Source organism: Neofelis nebulosa, chromosome Y (genome assembly GCF_028018385.1).
Source record: "Neofelis nebulosa isolate mNeoNeb1 chromosome Y, mNeoNeb1.pri, whole genome shotgun sequence".
Classification (NCBI taxonomy): Eukaryota; Metazoa; Chordata; class Mammalia; order Carnivora; family Felidae; genus Neofelis; species Neofelis nebulosa.
The window spans coordinates 5,899,880-5,915,457 of NC_080801.1; the positions used below are offsets into that span (position 1 = coordinate 5,899,880).

The 15,578-nt window shown below is 58.6% G+C and overlaps 2 protein-coding genes across 2 annotated transcripts; both read left to right on the forward strand.

The window, feature by feature from the left end:
- The first annotated feature begins 2,900 nt into the window (after positions 1-2,900).
- On the forward strand, positions 2,901-5,990 carry LOC131503478 (testis-specific Y-encoded protein 3-like). The gene is given in 7 exon segments (XM_058714948.1): positions 2,901-3,216; positions 3,379-4,004; positions 4,697-4,774; positions 4,919-5,030; positions 5,123-5,268; positions 5,365-5,449; positions 5,962-5,990. Coding segments are annotated over 7 exon segments (1,392 nt in total).
- Positions 5,991-12,337: 6,347 nt separating this feature from the next.
- On the forward strand, positions 12,338-15,064 carry LOC131503438 (testis-specific Y-encoded protein 1-like). The gene is made up of 5 exons (XM_058714910.1): positions 12,338-13,024; positions 14,245-14,322; positions 14,479-14,590; positions 14,728-14,873; positions 14,979-15,064. Exons 1-5 carry the CDS (start codon positions 12,338-12,340, stop codon positions 15,048-15,050), a joined length of 1,095 nt encoding a protein of 364 aa, XP_058570893.1. The 3' UTR covers positions 15,051-15,064.
- The last annotated feature ends 514 nt before the right edge of the window (positions 15,065-15,578 follow it).

The window sequence follows — 15,578 nt, forward strand, 5'->3', positions numbered from 1 at the left end:
TCGGCCCTAGTTTTCAGCCAGGTTTGGGCCCCAGGACAAATGCATGTGCTGTGTGAGGGGGAAAAGCAAGTGTGAGTCGTGGGGAGGAGCTAGCTTCGTGAGTGGGATGTGGCAGAGGGCATGAGTGAGTGCACAGGTCCACTAGAGCGTGTCTGTGAATGTATTGTGGCTGGCGCCTGTGAGTACTTTTGCCTGTGCCTTAGCGTTTGTGCTGGCAGCGTGCGCGTGTCTGTGTCCACGTGCCGCGTGGCCGTGCATCTTTGTGCCTGAGTGAGTGTGCGTAGGCCGTTGGCTAGCGAAGGAAAGAGACTGGGGGCTTTCCTGACTTGGTGAGTAAGGGGGAGGCTCCAGTGCCAAAGTGCAGCGAGTGCAATCCCTTCGCTCCTGGGATCGACACGGAGCTAGCTGAACACCTTTCATGACGGGAGGAAAGCCTGGACTTTGCCTGGGTCCGCTCATCCTGTGTTGCCTTGGCCAGGGGCAAGTTGGGGTTGGGCCTTCCATGGTGCAGTGGAGGAGGACCAAAGTTCCCTGCAAGGAAGTGGGCATTAGTGGAGGGAGGCAGCAGATAGCAAGAGTAAGTCTGGCCCTGCTCCTGGAGCGGCCTAGGGGATCATCGCAAGGCCTTGTGGTCCGAGCCTGGGGATGTGTCTCGGTGAACATCCTCCTGGATGACCCTGCAGAGACGGGCCTGGCTGGTCTAGAGTCCCTTGCGAAGTTGGGGCCCGGCCCCTGGGCCCCAATATTGTGGTAGGTGTTGGTCAAACTGAAAGGCATTGCCTGCTTGTCCCAGACAGTCCCTGCACCTGGGACCCAGATTTGCTCCCACGTTGCTGCCACGGGGTCTCCCAGCGATGCGTGGGAGTTTGACAGGCCCCATTTCTCTGGAGGGAGTGAGTTGCATAGGTCAGGTGCACCAGGGTCTGGGCCTGCTTTCCTGTCTTGCCCACCCCCTACGTCCTCTGCTGAGGGCAGCTTGAGGGCTCACCACTGGACCTGTTCCTCTCCCTTTCTGGGTAAGCGTTTGCCTCTCTGTCGGTCACACTGGCCACCCCCTCTCAGCCCCCTACCACCTGGTCAGCCTCCCCCCATCCACCTGCGTGTCTATGCATTGCTGTCACCTGAAGCGGTGGTGTGCTGCCTCATATATCACAGCCACCCTGGAGCATTTCTGTACCCCGTACGTATCGTGACATAGCCCAACGAGTCTGGAGGAACCTCTTCTGTGTCACGGAAGCAACATGTTGGCCAGAGGGCCCGGCACACGAATTTGGAAATCCTAGAATCCCCCGCCTGCGGGGCAGCCTCCTGGTCCCATAAAGAGGTAGGGGAACACTGCACTCCACCAAAGGGAAAAGCAATGCATGAGTGTGGTGCCTGGCCAGGCAATGCATCTCGAGCCTCCAATCCTGCAGTGGCTCTGTGTGGTGTGTGTGTGTGTGTGTGTGTGTGTGTGTGTGTGTGTGTGTGTGTGTGTATGTGTAGCTGGTGCTGTCTGACATAGACCGGCAGGGAGTCCACATCACCACTGCCCTGACAGGGAGGGAGACCACATCATTGCCCTCACTGCACACCGTCTGCAGCTTATTGCTTCCCCAAAGTGGTCATGTGGCTTCGTGTAGACCGTGGGGCGTGTCCCTCACTTGGGTCCCAACACTACATCCCCCAACCCCCTGAAACCTCTCGGAGACCCTTGAAATCATGCTGTCTGTGGCACAGGGGGACAGTGTTTTGAGTCAGCGCCCACGCTCATGGCAGCCTGCCGCCTAAGTGAGTGGTAAAGGAAATGGGAGCAGGATGAACAGACATATGGCCAACGAAGGCCTGGGGAGGGTCCCTGTGAGAAGATGGCCGACCATTGTGGGAGGAAGGGGACCGCTGTCTGTGCGGCAGACGCAAGCTCCAGGAATCCCAGGGCTCACGGGCACGGGTCTTTCCTGTGCACTGCCACACACGGGAGGAATGGGCAGCCGATCGTGAGAGGGGGGTGTGTGCTTGCCAGCGTGTCACGTTCCAGGCAACGGGGACAAACGGCAAGAGCGGCGCGCGTGATACGCAGCCTCCCCTAGTGTGGCGTCCTCTCCACGTCACACACCTCTGGTCACCGACCTTCCCTAGCCGGTGCACTGCTAGACTGCTGTCATGACATACATGTCTTCTGGGAGCAAAGATGGACGTAGAGAATATGCAAAGGAGGCTGAGCAGATGGAAAACCAGGGTGCACAGACAGCAGGCGCACAGCTGAAATGCGTCTCCCGGACAGCCAAGGTGACCGCTGAGTGGATTTGTCAGACTAGGGGCACAATGAACAACGGTGGCGGTGTACATGGAAAAGCGTGGAGGTCCCCCTTTACCCGTGTGTATAGACAGCCGCGTGCCCAGCGCAGCGTGGAATGCAAAGGTCGCTTTCGCATGGCCAGAAGCCAAACAGGGCACCCAGAGCGCACAGAGGGCCGGCTGCAAGCCCCCCGGAGGAGTTGCCCCGCACGGGGCCCACAGCCTTCCTGCCTATGCAACAGACGCGCCCCAGTTTCCTGGTGACCTAGGGGCGGGACCGCCGAAGCCACGCACGCCACCGTCCCTATGATTGGTCCCGAAGGCAGTGAAGCAGCCTGGGCGTGGCTTGGAGCTCCCTCAGCCTCAAAGCCGCAGGCGCACACCTCTCACCACAAAGGCCTCCGAGGCAGCATCGGCATGGCGATAGCCACCGCCGAGGCATCCTGGGTACAGCACCATGCGCATGCGCCCCCTCGACGTTTGGGCTCTGGGAGGAAGGGGGAGCGAGTTGCCAGCCATTGCCCTCAGGGCTCCACTGACTGGGTCTGGGGAGGGGGGCCGTGCTTTCACGTCCCGCTTCGTCGCCGGTAGGAGCCACAGTTGGTGTCTCGGGCCGGGGCCGCATGTTGCGCGACTCGTGTTTCCGAAACACTGGGGACGCCCGGAGGCCCCATGCCGCCTTCGACCGGGAAGGGGGCGGTCGAGAGACGAGGGCCCGTGGGGACACTGGGCCTCCGGCAGCGCCGGAGGTGCCGCAGGCCGAAGGCTTGCAGGCCACAAGCGAACAGCCTGTGCAGGAAGGCCAGGCCCGACCCGAGAGGCAGGTGGGCGGCCCCAGCGAGATATCGGTGCCGCTGGTGCATGACATAATGGCGGTGGAGGCGCTGTGGGGCCTGGTGGAGGAGGAGGTTGAGGTGCCGGCCGCGGAAGAGGACACGCGTGGGGAAGAGGGGCATGACCAGAGGAAGAAGGGGGAGGAGGACGAGGAGCAGGAGCAGGGGAAGGACAAGGTCCAAGTTCACGAGGAGAAGGACCTGAAGGACGAGGGGGAGCAGCAGGAACAGAAGAGCAGAAGGAGGAGGAGGAGGAAGAGGGGGAGAGGCAGCAGGAGTCAAAGATTAGAAGGAGGACGAGCAGCAGAAGCCCAAGCAGAAGGAGGAAGAGCGGAAGGAGGAGGAGTTGGCGGAAATGAAAGGGGAGGAGCAGGAGCACCAGGGTGTACAAGCGGGCGCGGCCGTGGCGGTGGAGGCATCGGCGGCGGCAGTGGCAGGGGAAGGGGACCAGGAGGAGGAGCAGGAGGAGGAAGGGAAGGCGTGGGAGCCATCCAAGGGAGAGCAGAATTGCAAACGGAGGAGGAAGAGGAGCAGGAGAAGGGAGCGCTGGAGGAGCAGCAGCAGGGCGAGGAGGAGGTGGAGGGAAAGGAGGACAAGGAGGAGCGGGAGGAGGAGGAGGAACAGAAGCCGAGTGAGCAGGAAGGCCGATGGGTGGAAGAAGCCCAGGAGCTGCAGGTGAAGCAGCAGAAGAAGGAGCGGGTAGAGTCAGGCCTCCGTCCTTGCCCTTCCCCACTGGAGGCTCTGGAGGCCCTTCAGATAGAGCTACAGCCGGTGAATAAACAAGCCAGCCGGGAGCACGCTCCACTCCAACTCAGGATGTGGCAGAGGCGGCAGCGTCATCTGGAACAGAGAAGTGCCCTTATCCAGGGCATCCGTGGTTTCTGGGCCAAGGCTGTATCCTTCCTGCTGCTGGTGGAGGGTCCAGAGGGGGCTGGGCTTGCGCAAGAGGAAGGAAAGGGAGGTGACATTTAGAGGAACCCAGGACAGGGACTGGAGCTAAGCCGCGCTCCAGTGGCCGGGAACGTGCAAACGTGATCCCATCCGGCGGTCCTGGCTCTGCAATGAGTGTGGGAGGAGGGCAGTGCCGGGGTGGGGGAGGCATGTGTGCTTTACGTCGCACCTGGCACGGAAACAGCGCTGGGAGAGTGGGGAGTGGCGGTGGAGGTCCAGGCCAGGACGGGGAAATGACCGAGGGCTTCTTCCCACACAAAGGCGCGTGGGGGCACGTTTCTGGGTCCCGCTCAGCATCTTGCTGCGGGGAAGGCGATGTGAATGCCCACTGGTCGGCGCGAGACCGGATGTGTGCTGTCTGGCTGTGTGGAAGTAAGCGTCCTCAGTGTCCTCATGAGCACACAAGGCTAGGCGTGGTTGCGGGCGTCTGGGCATGCACAGCCTCCTGTGCGTGTCTAGCAGAGCCCTGCGCGATCCTGAGACCCCGTGGGCCTGGACGCAGCCTGTGGGGAGGGCTTGAGACCCTGGGGGAGGACGTCAGTCCCGGGGGGAGGACGCCTGGATGCTGTCCACACGTGTTCTCTGCTTCGAGCTCTCTCATGCCCAGCACCTGAAGGCTCTTTGACCTGCAGCAGTTTGTGAACCACCCTCAGATGTCAGCCCTGATTAGTAAGCCCGATGAAAGCATGCTTCGCCACATGACCAATTTGAAGGTCGGCCTGGGAGTGGGAGGTGGTGTGGGGGGCTGGCCGTGTGGGGAGGGGAGGTGGTGGGGAGAAGTGACGTGTTCCTTCCTCAGGGGAGGGAGGGTGTCCTGGAAGAAGATTTCACATTTCTGCCCCACTGTACCACGGCAGGTGGAGGAACACAAGTTTCCCAGGGAATGCCGGAAGATCCTGCTGTTTTTTGTCAAGAACTCCTACTTCCAGAATGAAGTCGTTACGAAGGAGTATGTCCTAGGCCTTGCTGGTAAGTGTCCCCTGACTGCATGGGCGGCAGTGGGTGGAGGGTTGAATGTGACTGGTTCTCTGGCGCCGTCTCACATACTCGTCTTCCTGCAGGGTATAGGGCGTCTCATTCCAGTCCCATCCAGTGGCACCCAAGGTACAGACAGGAGGCCTACAGACGCAGGCATGACAACAGCAGCCTCAACTTCTTCAACTGGTTCTCTGACCACAGCTTTGCCGGCTCTAGCAGGATTGCTGAGGTGGTGAGGCCCTGTAACAAGGAAGGGAGGTGATTTTCATGGGTTCCCCCACTGCGTGGGATAGCTACCTGAGGCCTGGCCTGTCTCCCCTACCAGATAATCATAGAGGATCTTTGGCCCAATCCCCTGCCGTATTTCAAGATGAAGGAGGCCCCAGGAGAGAGAACTGAGAGGGAAAGAGGTGAGCAGCCAAGGGTGTGGGCACTGAAATGTGTGCCGTGGGGTCCGTGGCACAATTCTCTTCTGCATGGAGGCACCGAGACTCACAGTGGCACAGGAGGTGACACCAGGTCAAAAGGGCATCGGCCTGAGACGGGGAGTCTTAAGAAGTAACGTGTCAAAGAGGCTTTTCCCTTTGGGGAGCCTGAAGGTGGGAAGGGGGCTAGACAAAAAGAATGAGCAAAGCGGGACAACCAAAGCTGGCTCATCAGATAGCACGGTGACAACTGTCATTCCCGGACCATGAACCCCACCGTCAGGCCTCCTACCACCATCCCACATGTTGTCTGGCTTCGGGAGCCCCTTGTCAGCTTTGGCACAGCTTATCACACCCTCCCATTCTACTTTCCGTTTGGAAACATTCAAGCAACCTTAATCAGGGCCAAGATCAGACTCTCACCTGTCCTGTGTGTGTGTGTGTGTGTGTGTGTCTGTGTGTGTGTGTGTGTGTCTGTGTGTACCCATATATCCCAGGGATATGCACGATCTAGAGAAGAGTATGAAGGAGCATCGCACTTCATCGACCCCAGTGGAAACCCTTCCGATGCTCACCGATGGTCCACAAGATTCTCCTGTCCACGAAATGAGGACAAGGGTGGTGGTGACACGTGGCACAGGGCGGGGGTCCAATACATTTGAAGAAATATAGAATGGGAGATAAATATCATGAAGCGGTTTGTGTGTCTTCCTCTCAGGTACGCTCTGGGGCGTGTCCATGTATACATGCGGCTGTCCAGGGGTGTAAGTGTTCTGTGCCTGCACATTGGAGTTCCAAGGAAGGGCGGGACGTAGGACATTGTCCGTAGGGATGGGTCACACATTGGGATTGCATGTGAGGTCAGTAAGATTGAAGCAATGGGGACTTGGGTGAGGGAGGCCAGGGCACAAACCTGAGAGAAAGGCCAGTGCCCAGGTTCCTATCTTTCCTGTGAAAAGGAGGAAATTCAAGGAAATGGAGACGCCAGCACAGGCCAGGGAGGTCCAATATTCAGGGTTTGGGCATGTCCATGATGGTGCCCCCAGAATCCCGCATGGGGACACCCTCAGTCATGTTGACTGAACCGCCACACAGGGAGGAATTCCCAGGGTTGATTACCCTCTGGTTTTCAGACGTCTCCCAATGCAGACTGTCTTGGGGACAAGGTCAGGATCTCAGGACCAGCCATACATATTTGAGGGATTGTGAGCAGGTTGTAAGATTGGTGTCCAGGGGAAGGAACCGAGGGACCAGAGGGAGAGTGGGTGGGTAAGACCGATGAAGTTCTGCTTCAGGCACAGTTGACAGGGACAACGTACACGCTGCAGAGAAAACAGCCCACTACAGTCTCACGCAACTCCAAAATCACAGCCAACTTTTCTGGTTCCACTTCCTGAAGCTGAGCCTCCCAAACACCGCTTCACTTATTCACACACACACACACACACACACACACACACACACACACACACACACACGACTCCTGAAGGAGTCCTAGTACTGATGCCCTTGTGTGAACTTCGCTGTTTTTGAAAAGACCTCTGGTTACGAATGGGTCTCCCAGATTGCAAGCCAACAGAGGGGAGGGTCGCGGGGAGGTGGAGCTCTTACAGGGCACGAACACACCATCCTCTCCCGTGTGCCCTCTGCCCTCTCATCATCAGCCGTGATGAGTCGGGTGATGTTCTTCCTCTGTGTCCACAGGCTTAAGCCCTGTGTCCAACACGCCATGTGAGACTTGTGAAAAGACTCCCAAGTGCAAACACCAGCAGGCGCTCAGGGAGGTCGCGTCGTCCCAGGCAGCCTGTGTTCCTTTGCCTGAGTGCCAGGACAAAGGCTGCCTCAGCCACATAGGGAACGATGGACTTGTGAGGCCTTAGCATTCTGTGCAGAGGTGCCGGGCAGGCCTGGAGCTTAGAAAGGACTGGGACGAGCCTCACCTGCGACGACGTGAGTGCGGGGGTACTCCTTACAGAGCAGATGGCTGCTTGCCAGAGATGTCTGTGCTAGGGATGGGGCAAAAGCTCCACCGTGCTAGCAGTGCAGTAGACAGAGTTCAGCCTTGTCCATCGCAGGCTCTTCTGTATCCCCAAGTAACACGGCCCCCAGCACAGCGTGCCTGAGACTGACATCCCGACACTAATATTCCTGTCTCCCAAGCTGCCCAAGCCCCCCAGGATCCCCACTGCACAGCTCTGCAGTACAAGAGCCTTCTCTGCAGTGGCTCTATTCCAGAGAAGTCGAGGGCAGTCCCAATGCATGGAGGCCTCTTGTCCCTCTCAGTATGCAGACAACATGGTCAGCAGCGTGTCACCAGGCTGTGGAGTTGAGGATCTGTGCAACCAAGCCTCACCTCTTCCAGGGCGGAAGCTGTCGCACTCTCTAGAAGGGAAGGCAGGTCTTTCTCTCGCTGCTGTCTGCACACTGGCTGGAGAAGCACGTCTTCTCAGCTGCTTGATGTGTAAATGTCAGGGTACCCAGGAAAAGCTCCCTGTGCTGACCCGAGTCTTTGGGTGTGAACATCCAAAGAAAGTATGGCCCATGATTCTGCAGTGGGAATACGGCCTCAGTGGTCATGAGGCTGGGCCCCTTGGGGCATCTTTCTGCACAAACAGGCCGTTACTTGATAGGTCTTGCCGAGCAGGAACACTTTACGGGACAGGTGAACACAGGGTCCCCCACACGTTAATATCTCCAGCCAATACCTCCTTAGGGGCCAGGGTGATGTTTCCGCCCGGCCTGTCCCAAAGACAAGGTACGGACAAGGTGTGGGTGTGGTTGCATTCACGGCCCCCAGAGCCAAACCCTCAAGTGTGGACACATGAGGTCCGTGGTCAGAGGCCTTGGTGCTCTGTGTCCGAGGGATTACAGCCCTCATGCTGCACACACGGCAGCCCCGGATTTCCTCCCTAATGCGCAGCACTCCCTGGGGACCCCTAGGGTCCAGGAGCTGCTAAACCGCCTGCACAACTGTATCTGCTGCCCAGCGGCCTCTTCCACCCCAACATCAGCGTGTGTGGGCTCCAGAGTGCTGTCCCTTGAGAGAGGACACCCTCAGCAATTCAGGAGCCTTCTGACTTCCATGTTCCTGAACCACACGTGTCTCTCATTGGTCTGTTGGGATCGTCATGTTGTCCTCTGTGCACAGGAAATGTCTTGCTTTGCCTGTGCTCCTCTGTCTCCCTGAGTGAGCCCTGGCGTGTTTGTGTCTTTTCCTGGCTTTGCCTGTGCCGACACCTCTCTGGTGATGCCTCCTTGCCTGGCCTAAGTGGGCACAGCTGTACCCGTGTAACCGCCTTCGTCTCTGCACACCTGTGTCTTGTGTCAGCTGTGGCTCTGGTGGCCTGTCTTGACTTTGATGTATGCTTCTGCGCTTGAGTGTGTTTCCCTCTGAATTCAAACCCTTTCTTCCACTGACAGATCCAATTGCTGTCCTGCTGTCAGGTGGAGGGGCTTCTGCGCATTCTGTTATGTGTTCCAGGAGCCAGAAATCCTTCCGTGCCTGGAGGACCTTCGTCAGAGGATTGGCCATGCACTCACTGCCAGCCAGTTCATGTCCCCAAATGCAGCTGCCTTGCTGTGAGCATGCAGTCACACCTCTATTTTCTGTCCCTCTGTTTTCAAACCCTTTGCACCTGAGGGGCTCAAACGTCACTGGCCTGCACCTTGCACATGCACGCGTAAATTGTGTAAAGCGGTCCAGCAACGTTTTCCCACTTACTCTTTTGCCATGTGGCATGTTCCTGGCTGGGAGAGACTTTCCCCTGCCAGTGTGTGTCTCGTTTCCGTGTGCCTCCTGTGTGTTCTGGTCCCTAATTTGTCCATTACGTCCTACCTGGGAGTCTGATTCATGTTTGCGGGAACGAGGCTGACCCCTGTGACTGCTGGGTTCTGAGCTCAGCTTAGTCCCCCAGGACTAGTGCGTGAGTGAGGGACACAACGGGCAGTGACGGATGTGCCCGTATCCTTCACGTGCAAGCGCTCCGTCCAGCCACCTTCACCGGGACATTTCTCAGCGACCCCTCTTTGTTTGTGGTGAGAGCCCTTGCCTCTGAGGAATCTGACGAGGCGGTGAAGCATCGCTTACGGCTGCCCTGTGCAAGTTAGATCTCCAGAACTCATGCACACGGCAGGACTGCATCTTCACACCCGAGGCCCGACACCTCCTCATCGCACCCTCCCCTGATTAACACCACTCTGCTCTCTGGTGGACTGCATGCCTTTAACTCCTTTAGTCTCCTCAGGAATCCATCAGGCAGGGCTCACCACCACTGTGCTTCTGTCAGGGGCTGGCCTCTTTCAGTGAGCCCCGTGCTTTCTGCACCGATGCTCAATGCACCCGCCCAAGGGTGAGCCACACTAAGCCCGGCGGCGAGCCCTTTGGCCCTACGTTTCCCACCTATGTGCTTGGTGGCAGAGGTGCACAAGGAGCCCGCCTGCATGCGTGTCCCAGGTCCTCCACAGGGTACAAAGTACCGCCTCAGGAGGCTGATCCGCATCACACGGGCATAGCTCTGCTTGCACGTGTTAGCCTTTCGTATCATACAGGCAGCGCAGACTTAGAAATCCCGCCACCTGCTTACAACTATCCAGCCCTCGTGCTTCTGCAGACGCTCTGTGTCTGTACAGACATTTGAGTCACGGTCTCATGACCTTCCAATACAGCTTGATGGTCTGTCCTTAGCCTACAGCCTGGGATGCGGTTCTCACTCATTGTCCTCCCCTCGGGTGCCAGTTTCCTCCATCACTGTGGTGGAAGGTAAGCTTTATAACCATCCATTGGCTTGACAGTACTGGGCGGATCACCTGTCTGCGTCCGGGGATCCGAAGGAGACCTTGGCTCTTTTGCTCACGGTGCACCCTTTCTCCGTGATGAGTCGCTTTGGATGAGAAGCTTGCCAGAGGCGAGGGTTCTCAGAGTTGAGCACATTTCCTGGGCATCTGTGAGAACCTCGTTGGTTCCACTCAGACAGCATTGACATTCATGCATGTGCAGCCTCTGCCTTTGCTTGAGTTTGCTGAGCTTTGGGACGTGATTTCTTCCCGCACGTGCTGTGCCTAAATCTCTGCTGTGTCTTTCCGGCAGTCCCGTTTCCTGTCTCCTGCTGGTAACTACAGGGCTTCCAGCAGCCCTGTGGGGATCGGGTCCTGGTGTTCTTCCCTGCGGTGCCCTCTTCCTCACCCCGAATGACCTCAGTCATTCCTCAGTCTAGGAAGCTAGAACTAGCTTCCTTCTAGTTCAGGGTTCGTTTCAGACTGCCCTTAAGGTCCAGGTCGGAGTGGTGCCTTTTGTGCTGAGGGCTGACCACTGTACAGCATTCGTCTCTGTGCAAATTGCACAGGTGAATTTCACCAGGTGAAACTGCACACTGCAGTTGCCCTGTCTTCAGAGTCAGCCCACCTGTCTCTGCCTCGGCTGCCCCTGCTCTCCTTCCTCCTACCCTCTCCTTGCCTCCCCCTCCCTTGTCTTCTTCCTGTCCCTCCCTCCCACTTTCCTTCCAGCTCTCTTTGTCTTCGTCTCCCTCCTCTCCATCACTACTGCCTCCCCCTGTCTCCGCCGGTCTTCCTTGTAATAGGTGCCCCTCTGTCTCTTCTTGTCTTGCTCCTCCTCCCTGTCAGTCCCGCCAATCTCCCTGGGACTCTCCCTCTCCAGGCCGGTCTTCCCCTCCACTCGTCCTTCCTTCATCTGCTTGCACGTGTCTCTCTCTCTCCCTCTATAGCTCCCTCTCTCTGTGTGTCTCTTTCTCGCTGTCTCTCTCAGTGGACCTTCTGTGTCTGGGTGCATGCTTCTTCAGAATTCTCGTTGGCGCCTGGGAAATGTGAAGGGAACTCGTCTGCTATCGTGTGTACTAGTGAAAGCAGGCACGGGGCTTTCTCAGAGACAGACACAGACAAGTTTGCAATACTCGGTGAAGGGCCCCCTAAGTGCCCTGCTTGGTTGGAGTCGTCCTTCTTTTAGTGGAAGGTTAGATTTCCGGACCGGAGCAAACTGCTAAATCCTACTACCCCACCTCCCTGGCCCTCTGCACGGAGATCAGTAGGGCACCAGTGGCAGATGGGGCTCTGGGGGTTGTTCTTTGCTCTCATTTGCAGTGCAGTGAGGTCTACTGAGCTGCTTTCTGGCAGGGACACGGCACTGGGGTGGATCTAGGGTGGGTGTCACCGGTTCTGGGTGGGCACCCACCTTACCGCTGCCCTCAGCCTGACGGCCAGGGAGGAGAAACCGTGCGGACGGCCATGTGGCCCCAGTAGGCGCGACACCTAAGGACTTCTCCAGGCCTTGCCCCAGCTTCATGAAGAAGGGGCAAGGGACGGAGCATGCAGTGGCTCACGGCGTGGACGTTCCTGTGCTGAATGCTCTGGTGCCCGTACTGAGGCCTCTGGGGAAAGGGTGTACAAGCGACCACAGATTGTGTGATACCGGGGACCTCGCAAGTCAGGCCTGGAAGGTGACAGCGCTGAAGAGGACATGCGGCAAAACGGGGCTCACGCTGGTGGCTGGGCACTTGCTCCAGAGCCCGGACCGGCCGCTGGCGCGCGCTTGCTGGCCACCAGCACCCTGTCTTGCTGTCTTGCAACTCATTGTTCCGCGAAGCTGGCCAGCGGGCCTGACCTGCCCTGGAACCACTTCGCCCCAGGCCGCATGCGCCCACTCTTCACTGCCTCTGTCTCGGCCCCTCCTCCACAGCAGCCACAGCCAATGCGGAGTCCTCAAATCCCAGAGCCTGTGCGCCTGCGCCCAACTTGGGCGGGCTGAGGCGGGAGGCAGCAGGGAGCTAAAGGTCTTGCGGCCAAGGCTCCCCCCACCGGCTGCCATTTCCCTGTCCTTGTCCTGAGGCTGCCCTAGCTACACTGGGGCCGGGGCGGAGAGTCATGGCCAGCGTGTCGCGGTCCGGAAAAAGCAGCGATTCCCGTCGACCCTGGACCCTGATCGTCCCGGATGAGAAAGGTCGAGAGTCCCGGACCCGCGGGAGTGCAGGGGCGCTGGAGGGCGTGGGTTGGCCGCAGTCCCCAGGTTCAGGGGCGGCAAGCGCCCATCGTGTGCAGGAAGCCCAGGCCGGGTGTGAGATACAGGTGGCAAGCCCAGCGGAGGAATTGGTGCTGATATTGGATGACGGAATGGTGGCGGCTGAGGTGGTGATCGGGGAGGAGGAAGAGGACGGCGGGGGGGCGACCGAGGAAGAGGTGGCTGGAGAGGAGAATTCTGAGGAAGCCAAGCCAGAAGCAGAGGACATGCACGAGGAGGAGGAGGTGGAAGTTGAGAGACAGCAGCAGGAGGAGATTCAGGAGCAAGAGGAGAAGCGCGAGGCAGATGCAGAGGCGGAGGAGGGGCCCCCGCTCTCACAGGAGCTGCAGCAGCGAGAGGCAGCGCTGCGTCCTGCCTCAGCCCAGGACCCACTGGCAGTGCTGGAGCGTCTTCAGCTGGAGATCAGCGCTGGGAATGCCCAGGATTCCAGGGCCTTACGGCGGCTGAAGCGCAGGATTCTTCGGAGGCGGATTTCTCACCTGGATCACAGAAGGGCCGTCATCAAGCACATCCCTGGCTTCTGGGCCCAGGCGGTATCCTTCCTTGTGCTGGTGGGTGATGGCGGGGGCTGTTGTGCAGGAGGGCTGGGCACTGAGAGCAGGGTGCCTCAGGGCGATGGCCCCGAGGGAGGAGAGCTGGGGAATGGTCCCTGGCCCTGGGTTGGTGTGGTCTGGGATCCAGTGTAAGGCCTTGCACAGGGGCGGTTGTTGGGTACGGGGGGACCCGGGGACTTGGAGCTGCTTCCTCTTGGTCTCCGCCAACATTGGCCTGCAGGCTGCTCTCAAACATTATTTGCGGACGCGAGTCATGTGTCCCCATGCTACCAGAGCTAGGGTAGCACAAAGCAGCCTTCACTCAGAGCAGATAAAGCAAGGAAATATTTCGCTGCAAAATGGGAGAGTTACACAGGCCGCACACCCACCTTCACATTCACAGGCTGTGCACGGTTTCTTAGCAGTTCCGTCAAAGGAGAGCTTTTCAGACACACACTCATGGCCTTTAGTGGAAGCACGCCACGCCCCTTTGCCAGACAGTAGGACGACTCAGACCCACTCCGAACGGGGTACAAGCTGCCTGCACAGACCCTGACATACACACACACACACACACACACACACACACACACACACACACAGGATTCTCTCCTGGTATGTCCACCGCTGCTTCCCTCTCTGTCCTCAGGCTCCGGCTGGGTCCCACCCATGTCTTTCTCTCCGGACTGGCTGTGTCACTGTGTCTATTTCTTTTCCCTCCTCGGCCCTCCTCGTCCGTGCTTCTTGATCTCTTTCTCCCTCCCACACCCTCCGCTTGCATCGTAAGTGGGCAGTCGGGTTCCTGTAAGCCATGTTCTTCCATCTGCACTCAGAAGGCTGGTGACAACCTAGGTCTTCACGGGAATATGCCAAGAAACCCAGCCGTGAGGAGGGGTCAGTGCACAGGCCGACATCCCAAGCTATGATGGGCTGCTGGCAGCCCACACAGGTCAGATATAGGAAGGAACTGTGAGGAGTGCAGGCAGTGGAGTCTCTCCCTGCTGTGTGCAGACAGCGTGGGAGGTACAGGAAGCCAACGGACTGCCCAGTGTCGATGGGGTCTGATGCATTTGCAGAGGCTGAGGAGTGTGGGGACTAGTGTTTCCTGGTGTTTCTGCAAATGCCATGATCCCGTCCTTTGCTCTTAGCCTGGGAGGTTTGGAGGGGGTGTGTGTCTGTTTCCACAGCATCTGAAGGCACAGCTCCTTGACACAGCACAGATTCTGAATCACCCCCAGTTGTCGGCCATGATGGGTGCCCAGGACAAAGACGTGCTCAGCTACGTGGTCGACTTGGAGGTCAGACCGGGGAGGCTGTGGCTGGGGGCCGTCCCGTCGGGTGTGGGATTTGGGCGGGAGAGGGTGAGGCAAAGGTGCTCACCCTCACAGCCAGGCAAGTAGCTCGGGAGCCCGAGGGAGGACACTTGCCCCCTCCTGTCCCATTGCTCACGGCAGGTGGAAGAAGTGGGCCATCCCAAGTACCGCTGCAGAGTGATGTTTTTCTTTGGGGCCAACCCGTACTTCCGGAACCCAGTGATCATTAAGGAGTATCAGCTTAGCTTTGCTGGTAGGGTGTGGGTCCCATGATGGTGCGGGGCAGGGGGTGAGGAGCATGAATCAGGGGCATGCGGGAGGGCGACGGGGAGGGGGAGGTGGGTGGGGAGGAGGCCATCAGGTTGCTCCTCAAATCCTCTCTTCCTGCAGGCTACAGGGCATCGCATTCCACTCCAGTCCAGTGGTTCTGGGATTATGAACGTGGAGCTCCCAGTCGCAGGCATGACCCCACCAGCCTTAACTTGTTCAACTGGCTGTGTGAGCACAGCTGCCCAGGGGCGAACAGGATTGCCGAGGTGGGGCCCCTGAGGCCTTCGTCAGCAGTGGGAATGTGGGTGGCCCCCGGCCAGAGAGGAGAATGGGCTATGCCCAATGTGGTGCCGGCCTGTGTCCCCTTCCAGATCATCATCGAGGACCTGTGGCCCAATCCCCTGCAGTACTACCTGAGGGAGGAAGGGACCAGAAGACAGTGATCTGACGTGCGCACGTGTCGGTGAGAACCCCAGTATGCGGTGTGTTGACCTGTGTGTTGTATGGGCAAGGGAACGTGGGCCAGACATTGGCTTGGAAATGGAAGGTCCGCCGAGACAGGGACACAGGTAGCATGGGGAGAGGGTGGGAGGATGACAGGGGACCTGCACAGACTCAGCTGCAAACACACAGAGGGTCGAAGCCTGCAAACCAAATGCAGTTGTGCTGTGGGCTGGGGCTTTGGAGAGCAACTCAGGACGAGCAATGCTTCTCCACCACAAATGCTCCCCGTGGATGTCCGCCCTCTCCCGGACTTCCCCCTGCTCCTTCAGTCTGGATTTGCCTGCCAGTCTTTGGGTCAGGAGCTGACGTGTCCCCAGACGCCACTGTGGTGAGAATCTCGCACTTCCTTCCATGTGCCCCACCACGCCATGTCCTCGCGCAACCTCACAGCCATTCTTAGAACTGGTCCAAGGCCATTGGGGGCTGGAAATGAATCCCTGGGTGAGAAAGCAAGGGGGATCGCAAAA

What these genes read in the sequence shown, in the direction of transcription:
- LOC131503438 (XM_058714910.1), top strand. Translation starts at nt 12,338, where the DNA reads ATGGCCAGCGTGTCGCGGTCCGGAAAAAGCAGCGATTCCCGTCGACCC. An exon ending in CTGGCTTCTGGGCCCAGGCG is followed by an intron (nt 13,025 to 14,244) that starts GTATCCTTCCTT and finishes GACACAGCACAG; the next exon opens with ATTCTGAATCACCCCCAGTT. An exon ending in GGGCGAACAGGATTGCCGAG is followed by an intron (nt 14,874 to 14,978) that starts GTGGGGCCCCTG and finishes GTCCCCTTCCAG; the next exon opens with ATCATCATCGAGGACCTGTG.